Source organism: Solanum dulcamara, chromosome 2, assembly GCF_947179165.1.
Source record: "Solanum dulcamara chromosome 2, daSolDulc1.2, whole genome shotgun sequence".
Classification (NCBI taxonomy): Eukaryota; Viridiplantae; Streptophyta; class Magnoliopsida; order Solanales; family Solanaceae; genus Solanum; species Solanum dulcamara.
Genome location: NC_077238.1, coordinates 30,606,470 through 30,628,978, shown reverse-complemented (window position 1 = coordinate 30,628,978; position 22,509 = coordinate 30,606,470). Strand labels below are relative to the sequence as shown.

Here is a 22,509-nt window from a genome sequence, read left to right as displayed (position 1 = left end):
TTCTGTAATTTAAATGTTCACTTATTACATTTATTTTATTGTCAGGTTGCGGTTGGTCAATCAATAAGTTCTGATGTTGTTTTACGACCACCATTGCCTCAGGTTGTAGAATTATCTGGATCAGAATCTCCATCAGTTATGAACTGGAATTCTGGGATTCAACGTGCCAGGCAAGATATATCACGGGCACGACTGCGTGCTATTGAGAGTTCCTTAGAGAATGGGCAGATATGGGTCCCCCCATCTCCAGCCCATAGGAAGACATGGGAAGAAGAAGTAACCATTCTTTCTTTATCTATTTCCGTTTGATGTGCTGTTCTGGAAAAGAAAGAATCTTATAACCCACTTCCTCAATTGTTATCATTTTAATTGATCTCATGGTTGAAAAGAAAATCATATCTCTGCTTCACAGGCACAGATTGAACGGGTTTTGCATGATCATTTTCTTTTTAGAAAGCTTACCGATTCTCAGTGTCAAGTTTTGTTGGATTGTATGCAAAGAGTTGAAGTTCAAGTTGGAGACATTGTAGTCAAACAGGTAAATCCTCTTAATAGAGTTTTGATATAGCAATATAATATTGTTAAAGAAGCTCCAAAATCAAAAGCACAGTTTTCTTATAAATTGTCCTGTATTATTGTTCTTAGAGGATTTCAATTTTTCGTATTTCATGTTTGAGGAAGAAACATGTGATCTTAGACTTACAATTTCTAGTGCACTAAATTCTGACACTCCGATATTTCTCAGTAGTACCAAACGATCAATATTTTGCAGGGTGGAGAATGTGACTCTTTCTATGTCATTGGAAGTGGGGAATTTGAGGTCTTAGCAACACAGGTGGGAGTTGTTTTTCCACTTGATTTTGTTTAAATGGCATCAAACTGACTGTGCATAGTTCACCATAGTCTCTGGCCAAATCTTGAAATCATCAGATTCATTTTTATCATGAAAAGAAGCTTGTCCCAATTAATGTCCGTCAGATATAATTTGAAGCCTTCAATTTTGCATTGCAAATGCCAGGATGAGAAAAACGGAGAAGTTCCTAGGGTTCTTCAGCAGTACACAGCTGATAAGCTGTCATCCTTTGGGGAGCTGGCTCTGATGTAAGATATCTGTTCTTTCCATTGGATTCATTAAAATTCAAATTTGAAATCTTTTCTTGAGGGTAAAATGAAATACCGAGCTAGAGCGTCTATTTGCAGAACTGTTATATATTCCCCTCTAGTTTTCACTCCCAGAGAAAGCCGTATGGTACTGAACAAATAATGTGGTACCTTGAAGTTTATGCTATGTTGGAGCTTTGCACCGATATATTAGTTTTCTTAGTTCTTTTTGTATCCTCTCACAATCTGAAGTAGCAATGGCAATATGTCCCTTCTCTTTTTCAAATGAAGTGCTGTGTCCTATCACCGACTTACTTGTTTGGTCATTATATCTTTCTTGTGTGGTTCATAAATATTGTAAGACCATAGTACTGGTTTATTAGTTACAGCTGATTAATCTCTCCGCTCTTTGAATCATCTGTAGAATTATTTTGGCTATCTCTGTTTTGTGCTGAATTCAGTTTTACTACAGGTACAATAAACCACTCCAAGCTTCTGTTCGTGCTGTCACCAATGGAATTTTGTGGGAACTTAAACGAGAAGATTTTAGAGGAATTCTCGTGTCAGAGTTTTCTAATTTGTCTTCATTGAAGCTTCTGCGTTCTGTAGATCTTCTATCAAGATTGACAATTTTACAACTAAGTCATATTGCAGATATGGTTTCAGAAGTTCCCTTTTCTGATGGACAGACAATAGTAAATGAGGTACCTATTTTAAATTTCTTCCCTTGCCTGCTTACAGTTTACTCCATTTAATTATGACAACTGCCCTCTGCTTGCGACTTTCTCTTACAGATGATTTGGATTTGTTTGCAGAAACAGGAACCTTTGGGCCTATATATTATCCAGAAAGGGGTTGTAAAAATTACATTTGACATGGATTTAGTGAAATTTGAAAATGCATCAAGTCTCATGTGTGAAAACCAAAAGCAGGATGATATACAGAACAAAAAAAGCATAACAGTCGGAAAGAGTGAAGGGAGCTACTTTGGGGAATGGACACTTCTTGGGGAACACATTGCCTCTTTGAGTGTCATTGCTGTGGGTGATGTGGTATGTGCTATCTTAACTAAGGAGAAGTTTGATTCAGTTGTGGGTCCTTTGGCAAGGCTCTCACAGGATAATCTTAGGTATGGCAAAAATCTAGCGAAACAGAAAGTTACCAAAGCAAAAGAAAAAGCGCTTCTACATTCTTTGTTTTACATTTTGGCTCTGATAGATGTATGACGTAAAGTGATTTCAGGCTTTACTTTTTCTTTGTATCTATGACTAAAAAATGTTTTTGCTAACATTTATGTAGGGCAAAGGGCCACCAAACAATTCTCTCTTCAGAATCTGTCCAAAGCTTCGACACTTTGACGCTTGAAAATTTGCAGCTTGCTGATTTGGTGAGGGATTCTTTTTACTTCTTCCTAATGTATTTCTGAAAACCTGTTATTAGACAGATGTTTGAATTTATTAGCTATTTGTCCAGGAATGGCAGACTTGCTTATATTCAATGGACTGCAGTGAGATTGGCCTAGTTCGTCTAAGAGACTCAGGTTGTTTTTCTGCATTTCATCTGTTGTTTTGTTATGACCTCATTAGTACTCTTTGTTTTTAATGCTGATACATGCAGAACACATTCCTTTGGGGGCCTTTTCTCTCTTGGTTTTATTTTTTGTCTGACCAGTAATACCTATTAGCAACATTTTGTGGACATACTAGATTCTTGATGATTGTATTCAGTTAAGGAATGAAAATTTTTCTCGTCTTTCTGCAGATAAACTTCTTAGCTTGAAGAGGTTTTCAAAGAAAAAAATTAAAATGCTTGGGAAAGAAGCACAAGTATTAAAAGAGAAGAATCTATTGAAGCAAATGAATACAGTAGCTTCAGTACCTCAAGTTTTATGTACTTGTGCTGATGAAATTCATGCTGGCATAGTTCTGGACACATGCCTGGCTTGCTCTGTGGTAGCAATACTTCACAACCCCCTTGATGAGGAGTCAGCACGTTTCTGTGCTGCATCAGTTGTCATTGCTCTGGAAGACTTGCACAATGTCAGTTGACTCCTGGTCCTAGTTATTATAAGCACGTGGTAATTTCAAAATTTAACTCTTTTCCTTTTTCCTTCCATTATCAGAATGGCATACTTTATAGAGGTGTTTCTCCTGATGTACTAATGTTAGACCAAACTGGCCATATTCAGGTAAATATTGCTCTTATAGTGTATTGCCTTCAGAGTTTTTCTTATGTAGATGATTATAAATGGCAAGGTTCTATTATAATCTAGGCTTGCATGGTTTGTTGTATAAGAAAAATCAATACCAATCTAGATCTTTTCATTATGAAGGGGAACCTTTCTTTGTATCGATAGGTCCACGGGTTCGAGCCGTGGAATCAACCACTGATGCTAGTGTCAGGGTAGACTACCTACATGATAACTCCTTGGGATGTGATCCTTCTCCTGATTCTGTGTGAATGCAGGATGCTTCCTGCACCGCGTTGTCCTTTTTAAATCTTTATATTTTTAATAGGCTTCCAATATTGCATGACGATTATAGCCTTTGCTTTTCCGGTATAAATTATGTATTACTACTACTTGCATAACATCTGGAGATTTTTGTATTATTTTATTTGGGAGTTAAAATTGAGCAAGAAATGTGTGAATTATCAATACTAGGATAAAGCTAGATCTTCACTTTGGTATTACAATCTTTGCACAAGAATCTATGTTTTTTTTTCATTTCATAACAATTGTTGTGTATTTTGTCATCGCATAATGATACATGCTTTGTTATTCGCTGCTGAACCACATAACTCCAACATATAATACCTACATAACTATTTCGTGAAACAACGGGTGAAAACTCCAAATGGTCCCTAGTTATAGTGGTAGGTTTATTTTGGTCTTTCATATATACTATAAAATTTAGGTCTTGGGCCTAACGCACACCCCAAAAGCTAGCTCAAAGGTAGGGGGATTGCCCAAGCCTTATAAGGAGATCACCCATCTTATTGACCGCCAATGAGGGACTTTTTTCATTCTTTAACGTATACTTGTGAATATAATGTCCTTTATATATGTAAAAAGTGGACAATTTTAGTGGGGAGGGTAAAGTGTACGCAGACCTTACTCCTACCAAGGTAGGACGAATGTTTCCGAAAGACCCTCGGCTCAATAAATCTAAAGTGAAAACCAAAATAAATAAAAGAAAAAAAATCTTCTTCTCCAACAATGGTGTTGCCTGATACACCACCCTGAACTTCTTTGCCATCATACTTGAGCCAACCAACGTTCCAAGATATAAAGATAGGGAGAAAAACTTATGTTTTACAGCTAAAAATGTTTTATGTCAATCATAATGGATTCAATGGAGGAAGAACAATGACATACTGACGTATTTAGTTAAGCTGACGGTTGTGCTAGCATAGTGAGGAGCATTCAAAGAATGAGTTGTTGGTGAGATTAGTGATTTGCAGCTCAAAAATAATAATGAGAGCTCCAATAGGACCTCTTACTAGCCTACTGCCATAGCAGATCCATCCTGTAGCAGTAATACCTCTGCTCATCTCTTGAATTCCCTGCTGGAACCAGATAAAGGTAATCCTTTGGAATGCCGCAGAGTAGGGCTGTTAGGTGGGACAGAATGGAACAGGATGAGTAAGGGGGATCGGGATAGGAAAGGACATGGTAGGGGAAAAGGCAAGATTGAGTATAACGGGCCGCACCGGCCCACATCCCAGTGCCTGGTGGGCCGGGTTGTATCTGGATGTGATGGGGTGGGTTGGGACTGGGCAGGACAGGGGATCTGGGGTAATCTTTTTTAACTTAAAAAAATTGTATATAAATATGGGAATATTTGAACAAGAGTGAAATAATTCGAAGGTTAAAAGCCTCTAATTTTTAATTTGTTTTTAATTAATGGGCTTGACCCGTATTTTAATTTAAAAAAGAGCTTCTAATTTTATTTGACAATTTATAAAATTTGAACTTTATATTTTTTAATACAATTTCTAATTTGCAACATTGTATTTTAAGCACAAAAGTTGCAAATTACACTGTAAAATTTGCATTGAAAGAAAATTACATAACTTTAGAGACTCCTTCCAATTGTGCTATTGTTTCATGAGGCTCTTCCATTAAAATTGAAATATCTTTGTGAAATTCCTCGCATTCACCGTCGCAGCTTCCTATTGGTAGGATCTCATTATAAATTGTGTCGTCTTCATCATTAACCTCTAGGTGGCCAAAGTTTCTACTCTCCGCTTTGATTCAATCTCTGAATAAGACTGCAATGTCTAAGTTGTTCCCCGCCAACGAGTGTCTTTGCTTTTCGAGATGGAACCAGTGTACCAAACGCTGACGTATAATTGAGGTTGATAGTTGAAACTTGTTCATTCCCCAAGCTAGTTGCCAATTTCACTCTCAATTTCCAAATAATTAATAGCATATATAATATTTCAATACGGAGTAGGAAGTTGCAAATTACATAGTAAATTTTCAATACTATGGCAATTTTTGAGAGAGATTAGAGAGACAGTAGGAAGATTTGTGTGAAATGAAAACGGAGTATTTATTGTTGAGAATAAAGGAAAAGTGTAATTCTTTTAACTTGTGGATTTAAAATAAATTTTAGGGGTTTTTGGGGGGTGTTTGCGGGGGTTGGGGGCCGTTTCCAACAGATATATCTTCTGAAGGGCTGGTGGGTAACAACTGTTTTTGTCAGATTTAAAATAGAATTCCTTTTATAACAGGACCGGAATTCTGATGGGCTAACCGAGACCGGTCTTCCCAGTTCCAATTCCTCATCCCACCCTGATCCCCCTACCTTCCCGTCGAAGTGGGACCAGGACACTGGGGCTCACTTGACACCCTCACTGCAGAGTAGCCCTTTTGATGAGCATCAACAAAAATAACTCGAACTTATTACGCTGCCAGTCAAGAAACAATTTCACCAAGCAGTTTGCCGGCAAGAATAGCTTACAGGCTCGTTTTATATACAGGGAAAGAGAAGCACTTATACTACAGATAGTTCTATGTTTTGTTTAATTTTGTGACTATTGAAATACACAATATGTGTTTGTCAAGAAGCTCTCTTCTGTTTGATAATGACGCAGCTCTGCAGTACAACCTATATGGGAGCACTAGAGTTGTATTTTAGATACATACAAATACACTTATAATAGGTATCTCTTAGAGTTGTATCATTATCCAACTTCATCACATAATGGTGTCCTAATACTCCCCTTGTAAATGGAAGGTGGGTAACCAAGTCCCTTAACAATTGAACTTGGGCTGATGGCAACGGTTTGGTGAAGACATCAACTAGCTGATCTTTGGAAGAGATAAATTGCACAAGTAGGTCTTTCCTCGCCACTTTATGTCTTACAAAATGGAAATCAATTTCCACATGTTTGGTATGAGCATGGAATATACGATTAACAGAAAATTATGCAGCACCAATGTTGTCGCACCATAAGATAGGAGCTTTAGGCAGAGAAACGCCAAGTTCAAATAAGAGTGATTGAATCCAAGTTAGCGCCGCAACGGCATCGGCTTAAGCTTTATATTCTGATTCAGTTGAAGACCTAGTGACTGTATGTTGCTTCTTTGATGACCAAGACACTAAAGCAGATCCTATGAAGATAGCATATCCACCCATGGATTTTCGATCATCCAATGAACCAGCCCAATCAGCATCCGTAAAGGCTTGAAGTAACTGAGTGTCAGACTTGGGAATGAGGAGATACATGTCCTTAGTGTGCTGCAAGTATCGGAATATCCTTTTGACAGCAGCCCACTGATTTATGGTATGAGAAATATAGGAGAAAAATATTATTGAAATGTGTAAGAACAACATTACACAAAGACCGTATTTATAGACACTATAAAGCAATCATTTTCCTAGTAGGATACTATAAGCTATTCCTATTTCTATTCCTATTCTAAGTAGGATTGTGTACACTATTCCTATTCTAACATTCCCCCTCAAGCTGGTGCATACAAATCATATGTACCTAGCTTGTTACAAATATAATTAATACGAGTACCCGTGAGGGACTTGGTGAAGATATCTGCAAGTTGATCACTTGACTTCACAAATTTTGTGACAATATCTCCTGAGAGTATCTTTTCTCTGACAAAGTGACAATCAATCTCAATGTGCTTAGTCCTTTCATGAAACACTGGATTTGATACAATATGAAGGGCCGCTTGATTATTACACACAAGTTCCATATAACCGGTTTCTCCAAATTTTAGTTTTGTCAGCAACTGTTTGATCCAAACTAGCTCACAAGTTGCCACAGCCATTGCTCGATATTCTGCTTCTACACTAGATCGAGTAACCACACTCTGTTTCTTACTCTTCCACGACACCAAATTACCTCCTACTAAAACGCAATATCCGGATGTAGAACGTTTATCCGAGGGTGATCCTGCCCAATCAACATTTGTATATCCGGTGCTCATGGCCATGATCCTTGAAAAGTAGTCCTTTACCGGAAGCTGACTTTATATAGTGCAGAATACGAATAACTGCATCCCAATGACTATCGCAATGTGAAGTCATAAACTGACTTACAACACTAACATGAAAAGAGATATTAAGTCTAGTCACTGTGAGATAATTCAACTTTCCGACCAACCGTCTATACCTTTCAAGATTACTGAGTGGCTCCCCTATCTTGGAAGGAGTTTAACATTCGGAACCATAGGAGTGTCAATGGGTCTACATCCTGTCATTCCTGTCTCCTCAAGAATGTTTAAGGCATACTTGCGTTGAGAAATAACAGTACCTGATCTAGATGGAGCATCCTCAATACTTAGAAAATACTTCAGTCTGTCGAGGTCTTTAGTCTGAAAATGCTGAAAGAGAAGTTGCTTCAAATTAGTTATTCCATCTTGATCATTGCCGTTGATAATGATATCATCAACGTAAACAACTAAATAAATACACAGATTAAGTGCAAAATGCCAATAAAAGATAGAGTGATCAGCTCTAGTGCGGGTCATACCAAACTGCTGAATTACTGTGCTGAACTTCCCAAACCAGGCTCGAGGAGACTGTTTCAGACCATAGAGTGACCTACGCAATCGATATACAAAGGTACTAGACTCCCCCTGAGCAACAAAATCAGGCAGTTGCATTATATAGACTTCTTCCTCAAGATCACCATGCAAAAAAACATTCTTAATGTCCAACTGATGAAGAGTACAATGACGAACGACGGCCATAGATAGAAAAAGAAGGACATATGCTATTTTAGCCATGGGAGCGAAAGCGTCGTTATAATATAGCCCAAATATCTGAGTATACCCTTTGGCAACAAGGCGAGCCTTCAGTCGATCCATCTGACCGTCTGGGCCAATTTTGACTGCATAAACCCAATGCCAACCAATAGTTGGTTTACCTACAGGAAGGGAAACAAGCTCCCAAGTACCACTAGTATGCAAAGCAGACATCTCATCAATCATAGCCTGCCTCCATCCAGAATGAGAAAGTGCTTCACCTATAGTCTTAGGAATGGAAATAGAGGCAAAGATGATACAAGTGCATAATATGGTGAGGATAGGCGATGATAGTTCAAGAAAGTATAATGTGGGTTAGCATTTCGAGTGGATCATATACCTTTTTGAAGTGCAATTGGTTGGCTAGTAGGAAGCAAGTCCGCAATAGGAACAGGGTCCGTCACATGACATGAATCATCTGGACTACAACTGGACGCGGACGATGATGATAAGTCAGGAGTGGTGGTACTACAACTAGAGATGTAGGAGAGACCGTAGATTCCTCAAATGTCGGTACAGATAAGACCTGAGGATGGGTAAGACCTCAGATACATCAGGATGATCAGAAGATGTATAGTAAGGTTGAGATTAAAAGAATATGACATTGACGGAAATAAGGTATCGATGAAGTTCAGGTGAATAACAATGATACCCTTTTTGACCTCGAGAGTAACCAAGAAAGACACATTATAGGGCACAAGGGGTTAATTTATCTTTCCCTGGGGCTAAGTTATGAACAAAACATGTGCTCCCAAAGACAGGGGGATAAAGTAAAGATGTGACTGAGGAAATAGTATGGAAGGTGGAACCTGATTCTGAATAGAGGATGAGGGCATTCTATTAATTAAATAACAAGACGCAAGGACTGCATCTCCCCAAAAACACAACGGAACATGAGATTCAATAAGGAGAGTGTGAGCGGTCTCAATGAGATGCCTATTCTTCTTTTCTGCTACACCATTTTGTTGAGTGGTGTACGAACAAGATGTTTGGTGAATAATTTCATGGTGAGTCATAAACTCCTGAAATTGGGAGGATAAGTATTCTAAGGCATTATCACTATGAAAAGTACGAATAGAAACACCAAAATGATTTTATATTTCAGCAAAGAAACTTTTGAATATAGAAAATAACTCAGAACGATCTTTCATTAAGAAAATCCTACTCTAGAGGTATGCTGTACTGTGGCGCCGGTGACGGGACGGCGACCACGTTTTGTTCACCGCGTCCCGTAATGGGGCCGGATATGACATGTTTTTCTGCATGCATTATCTGTGTTTGTGATAAGTATTTTGGCATTCTGGATATTTCGCTCATTTTCTGCACATTCTGTTCTGGTTATGACTTTATTTATTACAGTCCATGCTTTACATATTCAGTACATTTTCCGTACTGATCCCTTTTCCTCGGGGGTTGCGTTATATGCCCGCACGTACAGACATTTGAGTTGTCGATCCGCTTGCTTAGGATATCCACTCTGCTGTTTGACAGTGCTCCTTTGTTCGGGGCCCATATTTTGGTACTGACCTTTTTGTAGCCTATATGTATACGTTGGTCAGGGGTACAATGGGGCCCTGTCCCGTCCTATGATTAGACTATCGTTCTGTAGAGGTCTGTAGACTTATGTTGTGGGTTATGTATATGTTCTGTGGGTCCTGTATATGTGTTCTAGACTTTTATGTTCCGTGACGGCCTTCGTGTGCTACATCTGCTTTCATGTGCTCCTTAGCGACCTCTTTTGATTTCTACATTTGTTTCTTCTGCTAACATGCTAAGTGGGGCTAAGGGTACGTATGGGTGCCCAGCTCGGACACTAGTCAAGGCCTACGGAGTGGGTCGCGACAGACACGCTATCTATCGGGGTTCCCCCAACCCTTAGGATTGACTAACCCATGTGCAAGTGCCGTTCACATGGGATCGTGGTCGACACAGAGGTCGGGGCAAAGCTCAGGGCACAACACCAGTGCTGGAGCTAGATATAGAGGTTGAACAGTTCGACACTCAGCTGACACTATGAGAATGGCTCTAGACCCGACCAATCCACTCAGAAAAGTCAAAACTTGTTAAGCTATCGCTAGTTCAAAAGGGGGAAGTCTTGTAGTCCCAGCCGCGACCATTAGGTGTTCGCTTTTGCAATACTTGAGGGCTATTCCTGGGTTCAAACTTTCAGTTATGTGATCACTTTGAGATATGAATTCTCTTTCAATTTAGAGGTGATTGGGCGCTGCCGGGGGCGCGCATCGCCCATGAAACCCCGACGGTGCCATGTGCGCATTGCCCATGCGACCCCCCTTTGTGGTCCTCACCTCTGGAACCAATTGGCTGGGCATGGATCACAGTGTCCCTATGGTTTTCGCACAACACCCATAGAACAAAAGATGACACAAATCAATCCTTACAACACCAGAAATTGACGCACGGTGACTTGTTTCTACCTTTGAATTTTCTCACCAATGTTCTGATACCATGTAAGAAATATTTGAGAAAAATATTATTGAATTGTGTAAGAACAATATTACACAAAGACCTTATTTATATACTATAAAACAATTCTTTTTCAAGTAAGATACTATAAACTATTCCTATTTCTATTGCTATTCTAAGTAGGATTGTGTACACCTATTCCTATTCTAACATATGGAAGGATTATGCATATATTGACCAGTGTAGTCCAAGACGCACTTTAAGCGAACTTAAACCTTGAAACGATGCTCAAAACGTGTTGAGTACTTTGCCTTGCTTTATGTGCGCTTTAGTGTCGTCGTCAAGGTTCTAAGGCAAACATTTCCTTGCCAATGAGTCTTCTTTTGAAGAAGTGACACTAAACAATTGATATTTCACTTTAGCATGTTTTTTTTCAATTTCATTTGTCATATTTTTGTCATTCATGTTTATAATCATCAATGTTGGACTAAACATATATATTTGTATTTTTTCTCCTTTTGCACCTTTTTTAATTAAAGCCCATGCCTTATTTGCACTTTGTGCTTAAAGCCCCAACGGACTTTAGAGCTATTTTGCGCTTTTTGCCTTTGATAACATTGATATTGACATACTTTATTCACTACAAAAGAGAGATCTAGATGGGTGAGAGTGAGGTACTGAAGAGCTCCCACAATGTGTCGGTATAGAGACGGATCATGAAAAGAAGGGCTGTAATTTTTGTGAAGCTTCGTAGATGTAGGCATTCGTGTCACCAATGGCTTACATAGCTGCATTTTGGCACGTTCCAGTAAGCTAGTAAGCTAGAAATATAGTGATGCTGAAACAAGAGTCTAGCCTTTGTATGTGCAACTTGGATGCCAAGGACACTCAAGGGTCCAAGATCTCTGATGGAGAAGGCAGAACCCAGTCTTAGAATAATATTCTCCAAGAATGTGGAATCACTCTCACTAAATATTATATCATCTACATACACAACCATGTAGGCCTTGATTCCGTTAGAATTATAGACAAAAAGAGAGGCATCAGACTTTGAGCTGGAGAAACCCATGTCCAACAGTAATCTATGAAGCTTTAAACGCCATGCACAAGGGGCTTGTTTGAGTCCTTATAAAGACTTGTGCAACTTGCAAAAACGATCAGGGAGATGAGGGTGAATAAAACTGGGAGGGTGGGCCATATATACCTCTTCGCAAAGGTCACCGTGAAGGAAAGCGTTTTGGATGCCAAGTTGTCGCAAAGGCCAGTCATAAGAGGAAGCAATGGTTAGGATAACTCAAATTGTGGTGTATTTGACGACTAGACTAAACGTCTTAAAGAAATCGTTCCCCTCTTGTTGATTAAATCCTTTGGCCATTAACCTGGCCTTATAGCGTTCAATAATGCCAGCGGAACTTGATTTGAAAAAACCATTTGCACCCCAAAACATTCATCGAAGGGCTGCGAGGAACAAGAGACCATGTTTTGTTATGCAAGTGGCATCATGCCACCCTAGAAACTTGTTAATAGTGGTGAAGCATGTTGGTTCATTGGTTGGAGGAACTATTGAGGACGTTGCAACAACAAGGTTGGTGGATGGTGGCATAGTGCGTAGTTGCATGGTGTGAGTCCTATTTAGGTTTGGCGGTGTGCGAAGCAATAGTTATAGGGTGAGAAGTAAGAGATGGAATTGCGGAGAGATCAACAACCAGTGGTATGGAGGGAAGAGACGCAACTATTTTGGAATCAATAGGGGCGGAGGACGACCGGACAGTTTGGACTAGAATAATGGCTTGATTATGAGAGGAAGTTGGAGACACTGAGTTTGAGGTTGATTCATACACGTTGGGTAATTTAGGAGCAGGGGATGTGGGAGAAAAAATAGGAATTTGAATGGGAGTTGAGAGCCAAGGAGATTTGGGCTGGCCTGTGTGCCTTGGAGGTGAACCCAGTAGTGAGTTTGAGAAGAAAGGGAATTGGTCCTCGTCGAAGCGCACATGACGGGCCAAATACAATCTACCTAACTTTGGATCAACGCATCTATAACCAAAATATCTCGTATTGTAGCCCAGAAAAACACAAGGCGTTGTATGAAATTCAAACTTATGTTTGTTATAAGGATGTAGATGGGAAAAACAAAGACACCCGAATGCCTTAAGAAAGCGATAGTCAGGCAGATATTTGTGAACTAATGTGAATGGAGAAAAACCATTATTAGGCTGAGAAGGAAGACGATTGATTAGATAAACAAGAGTCTTATCCGTTTGGCACCCAAGGGTGTGGCCTAGTGGTCAATGAAGTAGTTAAGAACCCTGAGGTCTCCAGTTCAAAACTCAGCCGAGACAAAAAAACACTAGGTGATTCTTCCCATCTGTCCTAGCCTTGGTAGACAAAGTTACCTGATATTTGTTACTGATAGGAGGTGGTAGGTATTCTATGGAATTAGTCGAGGTGCGCGAAAGCTGGCCCACACACCATGGTCATCAAAAAATAAAATAAATAAACAATAGTCTCAAAAGCAAATTGCCAATATTTTAACGGAGTAGAGCTATGCGCCATTAGACTAAGACCCGTTTCAACTATGTGATGATGCTTTCGTTCTACTTTTCCTTCTTGTTCATGAGTATGGGGACATGAAAGGCAATGAACTATCCCGTGTTTATTTAAGATTGGAGTAAGCGCACGAAATTCACCACCATCATCTGTTTGGATAGCTTTTATGGTTGTATTGAATTGATTTCAACAAGTGACTTAAACTGAAGAAAAATATGTGAAACATCTGATTTCTTAAACAATGAAAACCCCAAACTATACTGCTTTAGTCATCCACAAAAACAAGAAAGTAACGGTGACCTTCTGAAGAAAGAAAGGAGATGGTGTTATACCCCGTACTTTCGCACCGTGGGGCATTGTCCTACGTCTCTTGAAAAGTGCCAGGTGATCTAGATTATCTACCACGCTATCAAATAACTCTAAGGAAAGGAGGATGAGATACCCCATAATAGGGAAGATTGGAAATAGGGTTATGAGAATTCGGAAGAAGTTGGAGGCCAAGCAACGAGTCGTAGGACTCGACTTACTTGTGTAAGCTATCACGTCGGAGGTCTTACGTACTTAAGCTACTTGAGTACACGCCGACCTTACGTAGCAAGGATTACATAGGTTCTTAAAGTAAGACGAGATTACGAACCACAAAGAAGAAGTAAGCAAGTGATGCACCTACTTGGACTAAGTAGGTGATGCATCTACTTGACACATGGCAGCACGTGAGAGGTACATATGGCAGCAAGAGAGGGCGACACGTGGCAGCTAGAGAAGGCGACACATGGCAGAAAGGGAAGCTGACATGTGGCAGAAGGTGATGCATCTGCTTGGGGTCAAGTAGGTGACCCACCTGCCACATGGCAGTCCCGGATTGGCTGCATAGATGCGTTGGCCCAATGGGGGATGGTTGACACGTGTCACCTCCTAAGGAGGTGTATATATACATGTGTGATGACTAATTCCTTAAGTTCAGCCTCTACACTTGGAACAAATTTAAAGAGAACAAAGGAAAAGAAGAACTAGAACCCTAGAGAGAGAGCTACGAATTTGGCCTAGAAAGGTAAGTTCTCCGATTTCGTTCCGTGAAGTAATTATCCACGGTGTACTACGATGGAATGAAGGTGTTAGTAATGTAAATTTATGGTTTGGAGCAGCACCAAAAGGATAACAAACAACCACAAAGTTTCAGCCGCGTTAAGAGGATTTCCGAGGTGAATTTTGGCAAGTTTTGGACAAGGTAAGGTCTTCCCTTTCAAAGTGGAGTTAATAATGTTGTTATGGACTGTATTACATGTCTTAAATGAAGCTGGGAGTAAGAAAAATGCATCAGTATGCTTGGCGTTAGAAACAAACTAAATTGAAGCCGTTTTAGTTAAATCGAAGTCGAGTAGTGTGTTGTGATTGTGGTGCTGCGGATGGGAGGTGTTTGGTTGTGTGTTGCAGGGCTAGAAAGTGTTCTAAAAAGGGTGTGGGTGCTGCTGGTTGCAGCCACACGACCCTCCGTTCGTGTGATGAAAGGTTTTACGAAATAGAGATTAAAAATCCTATTTTGGTATCGTAGTTTTAAGCGAGTTGTTTGGAGTTTGTATTGTGTAATGTTGAAATAGTTTACTTGTGTATAAGCTGTTGATTGTTGTTGTTGGTTGGTTGTAGTAATTGAGGATGTAATTGGAAGTTCGGATAGGGCAAGTTATAGGGGAAGTGCTGCCCGATTTTCGTCAACTGCTTAACTAATTAAGGGACTAGTCGAGAAAGGCGAGCGAGAAAGTGAATTCTATGAATGCTCGAATGTAACGTAAGACGCTGGAAAGTCGAGGGTTGTTGATAGTCGTATTTGCTTTCGTGTTAAATAGGTTCAAAGGACGACGAGGCGAACGTTGTTAAGAGCGATCCATAAGAGGTATGTAAAGCCTATCCTTTCTCCTTTTTTGGCATTTCTTAGGTATAAGTAAGAGATGATACGATTGCTGAGGTGATTCCATTCCTAAGTGTCTCTTATTCACTTCTGGATGCAGAACTGTTATAATAGTTGAACTACTTTCCTTGAACCTTCTATATGTTAAGGAAATAATGAATATAACGGGCTCCTAGTCGTAAGGACTATGTGAAGACAAGTGCTCAACTGCAAATGCTATCAGCGGTTCTTCCTTCCTATCCCATCTATCTATCAGAGTTGCTTGATTCGCCCCCATCTTTAATAGGACTGGACTAAGTTCGGGCAGATCTCCGTCCCATTTGCTCCCGAGTCCTTAAGCGGTTAGCATTACTTTAGTACATGTCTAGGGTCCCCGAGATTCTAATTGATATAGCCCCTAATGGCATTTAGAGGGCACTTGAGATGACTATACTACTACTCTGGTCCTCAAACGATAGCTTGATCTTCTTATACTTTCGAGTCTCTGATAATGATTTAAATTGTATATGGTTACTCACTACTCCACTTGTGTATACTGTAACACTTCTTTCACCGAGTCCCGGGCTGGGTACGTAATTGTGCACAGTTCACTACATTATCCACCGAGTCCCTCACTAAAGGGCCGGGTACGCCATGTGAAAACATGATAATGCAATGACATGATTGACTCACTGAGTCTCTCACTAGAGGGCCGGGTATGTATGTATATATATGATGATGTGGTGTGATAAGGTGATGATGGCGCCGGGCCCTGTGATGGTCCTACAGATATATAATTCACCGAGTCCCCAAAAAGGGCCGGCTATACTGTATGATATAAGCATGCATGCTTTTATGATTCACAAGGTACAGGTACAGTAGTTTCTTAAGTAACATACTCATCTCCTGAGCCTCTATTTCAGATATGCTTCCATTTATGCTACGTTATGCTTTGTATACTTAGTACATATATCGTACTGACCCCTCTTTCCTCGGGGGGAGGGGGGGCTGCGTTTCATGCCCGCAGGTACAAACGCACATTTTGGAGACCCACCAGCTTAGGACTCCAATCAGCAAGTTGGGAGGAGCTCCATTGTATCGGAGCCTAGTTTTGGTACTGGTCCCTTGATGTATATATTTGTTTTGTTATTCAGGGGTATGGAGGGGGTTCTGTCCCGCCATATGTTCTCGCTCATACTCTTAGAGGTCTGTAGATGTGTGTGTGGGTTAATTACCAGTTTGTTTCAGCTGTGTCTAAATGATGTGTTATAAATGTTGATATGTTATGGCAACCTTGTTGGCCTGCGTGCCCTTTCATGGTATGATGCAAATGAAAGGGGCTACATGTATACGAAAGTATTACCACCCACTGGGGTGCTAGTATATTGTACTCATATCTAATAGTTAGGTATACGGGGGTCCAAGTCGGACCCCAGTCTCAGCCAATGGGGATGGGTCGTGACAGAAGGTCCCCACACATCTGCAAACAATAATTGTAAAAATGAGGAGCTTTTATTGTTGCTAATAGAAAGAGTTAGTTTTTGTGACTTGCCAAGTTGGCAACCGCTACAAATATTATTCAACTTAGAGCTAGAAAGCGGTAAAACATGTTGTTGTAGAACTTGATGGAGGACTCGTTTGTGTGGATGACCCAAGCGAATATGCCAACAATTTTGAGAAGCCTTTGCTGAAAGAAATGCAGATGGAGGAAACGAGGAGGAGAGCTTGAGCAGTAGAGTGTAGAGATCATCTTTTCTCGAACTGGAAAGAAGAACCCTCCTGGTAGCTTGATCCTTAACAAGAAAATGGGTAGGGTGAAATCAAAGAAGGATTTATTATCATAGGCAAAACGTTGAACAGAAAGTAATGGTTTAGTAATGGATGAAACATGAAGATTATTAGTGAGACGGAAGGATTTATCATTCGGTGAATGAAAAAATAGAATTACCAGTGTTATGGTCTTATGAATAGGTAGACCAGTACCATTGCCAACCTGTAGTTGATCTGCCCCTTTGTATGGCACTGCTTGATGAATGTTGGAGAGATCTGGTGTTACATGGTGTGTTGCTCCAGTGTCCGGGAACCAAGATTGAGTCAATGGATAGGTGCATGATGCGAGAGATATGCAGAAGGATTAATCCTGTGACTGTAACGCTGAAAGCATTTGTCGGCTAAGTGATTGTTTCCATTTCATATTTGGCAGCGAGGTTTGGTGTCAAAAGAGTTCTGCCAGGGTTGCCCATTCGTATTATTTCGAGAGTATGAGAAATGGCCACCTCTTCCACCTCTTCCTCTAGAGTTTCTTCCACGCCTACGATAATTAGAGGTATTATTATGAGAACGATTGTTGGTGTTGGATCATTGACTGAAGTGAGAGTCAGGTTGATCACTGTTTGGTAGGGGTGATATAGTGAGAGACAATAAGGTTTTTCCATTAATGAACTCATGATTTAGCAACAAACTATATGTCACGGGTTCAGTCCTTGCAGAAAGAGTGGTTACAAGGTCCTTAAAAGTCAGAACAAAGACCCTTGAAAATATAAATATTAAGAACTGCAAGGCAGAGAGGTCTACCGACAGCAGCTAATTCATCAGAAATAAGTTTAGCCTTTCGAAGATATTGGGTGACGGGAAGATCATCTTGTTTGAGATTTTGAAGGGACATATGGAGATTGAGAATCCGAGTATTGGAGGGGGAAGAAAGAGCTTTTTCTAGAGCATCCCAAACTTGTTTGGAGGTAGCGAAACCAATAACAATTTGTAAGGTCTCTTCCGAAAGAGAAGATATAAGCAAACTCAATATAAGTTGATCATGTTGGACCCATTGGGCATGACGGGAATCAATTTCAGGAGTATCTTTTCCTTGAATGATGATATGGGATAGTGGACACGGAAAAGAACCATCAACATATCCTAATAAACTTTGGCCGTGGAGAAAGGGACAATTGAGTTTTCCAAAATAAATAATTGGTAGAAGTTAACTTGATGGAAATAAACTGGTGAGCATGGCTAAGAGGGGTGGGAGCAGAGGGAGAGAAAACATTGATCGGAGTTTGCGAGGTGGAAGAAGAAGTGGCCATGACGGCATCTGATACCATATTGAAATACGCTATATGTGTTTGTCAAGAAGCTGTGTTCTGTTTGATAATAACGCAGCTCTGTGGTACAACTTATATCGGAGCACTAGAGTTGTATTTTAGATACATACAAATACACTTATAATAGGTATCTCTTAAGAGTTATCATCATCCAACTTCATGACATAATGGTGTCCTAATAGTGACCAACTGAAGAAATTTACTTTAGTGATAAGCAAAGTAAACTTCACTTTAGGTTCTATGAAATTAAGGTCCTTTTGATTGTCCCACATTTAAGTTGAATCGGGTCAATTGGAGAAGAAGTCTAGTTTGTTTGCTTATTTTACTTTTTTACTGCTGCTCAGTTAAATGTTTGCAATTCTCTCCATTAGTTTCAGAGGTTTTCCGTCAGTTATACATACTTAGCCACTTAGGGGATGATTTGTATTCAGTGGTACGTATTAAGGACCAATATAAACCTACCACTGTACATTGGGGACCATTTGGATTTTTTCATCTAAAAATGACCCTGGAGAGTATTTTGCTAGATAATTACTTTTCTTCAATAATGATATTCCTCTATTGGTTTTTTGTAGCTAGTGGAATTCAGATTTGCTAAGAAGATTTCTTCTGAGTTGGATGAGAGGACATTTACCATATGCGGAATGGCAGATTCTCTAGCTCCAGAAATAGTCCAAGGGAAAGGCCATGGCTTTGCTGTTGACTGGTAAAATCCCACTCTCATATCAGGCAAAATTTGTTCAAGTACTTCATATGACTGAAAAATGTTAATTCAGTAATTAAAGGATTTTGCAATTATGGAGATGAAGAATTGGTTATCTTGGATCTATTCTGAGGAAACCTAGTTTAACAGAGGAGAAATGCAATCGAAAGCAATTAGTGCAACGTTTTGAAATTGCCCTAATTATTGAAATGTTTAAGAGAAGGTTTACAAAGATGCATGTGATATTCTGCCTATCGTGATGTCTAAAATACAGTTGGTTATAGTTTGAAATAATTACCATAGGCTAATAATGCATCCCGTACTACCACATCAGATTCTTAGTCTGATTGATCAACTGTAAAGACGTGTATAGTTATCATGCTATGGTAATTATTTTAAGAAGATGGAAATTATCGGGAAGTTGTGAATCTTGAAATGACAAGTGTCCCGTCTCTTCTGACTGTAAGATTACAAATGTGAATCTATCATTTTGTTTTATCTTCTATGTAGTGAGTGGTTTGTGTGCATGTGTATATTTTGTGTGATACATGTAAGGGGTAAATTTTTTCTTACCCATGACATCATGGTCATGCAGTATGAGTTTAACTTTACAGTTACCGAGCTGTACCATGAAGACATGCACAATAGGATCGTTACTGCCTCTAGAATTGTTCTTAATCTAATGAAGATTACTCATTCACGAGAGATTATTCACTCGAGTTAGAGCAGTGTTTGGAAGGAAAACTTGCATCCAGCCCTGTATGGTCTTCTCTTGTTTGTTTTATGGGATTTGGAATGAGGAGATAAATGAAGTGAAGCAGGTTGCTCTTTCATGGTGAAAATCATTGAGGAGATAATGAAGTAAGGTAGGTTGCTCTTTCATGGTGAAAATCATTGCGGAGATAATGAAGTTAGGTAGGTTGCTCTTTCATGGTGAAAAACTGAAAATCATTGCGGAGATGATGAAGTTAGGTAGGTTGCTCTTTCATGGAGAAAATCATTTAGAAACAATCCAAAAGCTTCAAAATGATGAAGGTGTATAGTGAAAACACATAGAAGTAATGTAACTGTTAAGAAGTCCCACATCGAAAAAGGGATGGGAAATTGGACTCCTTATACAGACTTGGACAATCCTCCCCTCAAGAGCTAGCTTTTGGGGTGTGAGTTAGGCCCAAGATCCATCTTTACATGTTGTCAGAGCTAGGCCCATCCCAATTCTTTGTTCACCAATGTTGGGCCCTCATATTATATTGTCCATGCTCCAGTTAATGAGGTTTGGGCATGTGGGGGAGTGTTAAGAAGTCCCACATCGGAAAAGGGTTGGGAAATTGGTCTCCTTATATGGACTTGGACTATCCTTCCCTCAAGAGCTAGCTTTTGGGGTGAGTTAGGCCAAAGACCTAATTTAACAGTAACTTAATTCTCAAAACCCTTGAAGGAACAAATGTCTCAGGTTGGTTAGTTTGTGAAGGGAGAAGCTGCTGCAAATGAAGTTAACCGGAAGAAAATGATGAGTGACTTGTAAGGCCACCTACTCGAGCATTTCCTACTTTCCCTCTGTGTCTTTCTTCTTCAAGAGTAAATCAAATTTCCTAGTGCTTTACCCCCCCCCCCCCCCCCCCCCCCCCGTCCTCCTCTCCGGAAGAGAACTGGAAAGTCTTCTAACACTTGCATTGACTATCATGTCTTCGGAAGTGTCTTTAGTTGTTTCACTGGATACACTTCTTTTTTGAGGATGCAACTTTATGAGATATCATGCTTCTTCTAGTCTTCAGCTACATATAGTTTTCTCAGAATGCCGTGAGTGCTTATTTTGTGGCACAAGCTATTTCTCCAATTTGTTTTCTTGACTGACATTTGCTAGTTGAAATCGGCAGGTGGGCGTTGGGAACATTGATCTACTTCATGCTACAAGGGGAAATGCCATTTGGATCATGGAGAGAGAGTGAACTTACATTTGCAAGGATTGCTAAAGGACAATTGACACTTCCACATACATTCAGCCCAGAAGCTGTTGATCTCATTACGAAGGTATCACCAGGTCTAAAGGAGTTTATTGCTTTATACATAGAGGATTGGAATTGGAAAAAATGACTCATTATACATTATGACTTAGAAATGCATTACTTTCTTATCCATTTTTTTGTCCTTCAAACCTACAGAAGGCTATTGGTTCTTTATCTTTTTTATTATACAGATTCTCCAATTTCTTGGTATCTTTCCCAGTATCTTAACATAAATTTTGTTCCAGTTACTTCAAGTTGACGAAAAGCTAAGACTCGGAAGCCAAGGTGTTGACTCTATCAAAAGTCATCCCTGGTTTCTTGATGTTGATTGGAAAGCAATAGCAGCTCATCGAAGTCCTGTTCCTGCAGAGATTCTCTCTCGTATAAGTCAACGCTTGGAAAACCATGGTGATGAGAACATAGCTTCCCTACATTCCCCTATTCATGACTTGGAGGAGCTTAACACTCCAGAATGGCTTCAAGACTGGTAGCACGTGTTTATTGTAGTTCTGCCCATCAAATTCCAGGATGATGCTACCTGCAAAATTGACCAGCTTATTGTTTCATAACTGCCCCTTTTGGAGACTCAATTCAAATGAACTGAGTGAGGTGGTGCATTTAGATCATGTTTTCGTGTTCATCAACCATGTGGCTCTCCTAAAGAGAAAATGTCTAGCTGCTTTTCTTGGATTATAAGGTTCATACTTGTGTTCTTTTTGAAAATTTACCATGCCTATGTAAATACGTAATACGTAAATCAAACAGAAAACATGAATTTAACGCATCCTACCAGTCTTCCCATCCCACCCCATCAAAAAAGAAAAAGAAAGGAAAAAGAAAACAGATGTATCACTTAAAGCTTCTGGAGTGTTAAGCTTCCCATCCAGAAGCTATGTTGCACCAGTTTATGAGATTTTAGGTCTTATATTTGGAAAAAAAAATGAAGAGCTTTTTGTTCTGTAAATTTTCTCCAAATTGGAGCTGTGTTGCTTTGTTTTTGAACCTATTGTTCTAGTTATTTGAGGTTTCCTGTGCCTTGTATTAAGTAATGCTGATTTAACTTGTCTTGGGCCACCAAAAGCGTGATATGGGCAATCGACAAATTTCACTTTGATGTACTGATGGAATTTCGTTGGCTGAGAGAACCAACTACAAATGGATTGATGGGCATATTCTTTAGCTCAGCTAACTTTTGCTATATCACTAGAAGCTATTGTAAATGCAATGAGTTATTGTTTGCAAAATAGCCCATATTAGCATGATGCAGATTTAGTTATAGTAGTTGTACTCTTGCTGTAACCCTACTTCTGTTGCTAAGCTAAGGTTATGGGGAAATATTATTACCACCTCTGCCTGATTTGGGTTGCCTACTTTTCACCAGACTTCATAATCAGACTAGGATGACTTGTTTCTCTAATCATCATATCTTATTAAAGGTGGGAAGCTTCAAAGTGCAAAGTTCAATTGTC

The 22,509-nt window shown here is 39.7% G+C and overlaps 1 protein-coding gene across 6 annotated transcripts in view; it reads left to right on the top strand.

Annotated features, from left to right (window-relative positions):
• LOC129880485 (protein phosphatase 2C and cyclic nucleotide-binding/kinase domain-containing protein) overlaps positions 1-22,158 on the top strand; it is a 40,942-nt gene extending 18,784 nt beyond the window's left edge. Inside the window, exons 4-17 of one of the 6 annotated variants that reach the window (XM_055954535.1) lie at positions 103-276; positions 413-538; positions 773-835; positions 1,019-1,101; positions 1,574-1,805; positions 1,917-2,230; positions 2,401-2,488; positions 2,575-2,641; positions 2,863-3,140; positions 3,224-3,289; positions 16,261-16,347; positions 18,907-19,037; positions 20,912-21,065; positions 21,286-22,158. In XM_055954535.1, coding sequence (XP_055810510.1) covers positions 103-276; positions 413-538; positions 773-835; positions 1,019-1,101; positions 1,574-1,805; positions 1,917-2,230; positions 2,401-2,488; positions 2,575-2,641; positions 2,863-3,140; positions 3,224-3,289; positions 16,261-16,347; positions 18,907-19,037; positions 20,912-21,065; positions 21,286-21,531 — 2,109 coding nt within the window. In that variant the 3' untranslated portion in view covers positions 21,532-22,158. Of the gene's footprint in view, positions 1-45; positions 277-412; positions 539-772; positions 836-1,018; positions 1,102-1,573; positions 1,806-1,916; positions 2,231-2,400; positions 2,489-2,574; positions 2,642-2,862; positions 3,179-3,223; positions 3,290-6,344; positions 6,443-16,260; positions 16,348-18,906; positions 19,038-20,911; positions 21,066-21,285 lie in introns of those variants that run through there. The other 5 variants (XM_055954533.1, XM_055954536.1, XR_008765404.1 and 2 more) reach the window with 5 other exon arrangements.
• Positions 22,159-22,509: the final 351 nt, after the last annotated feature.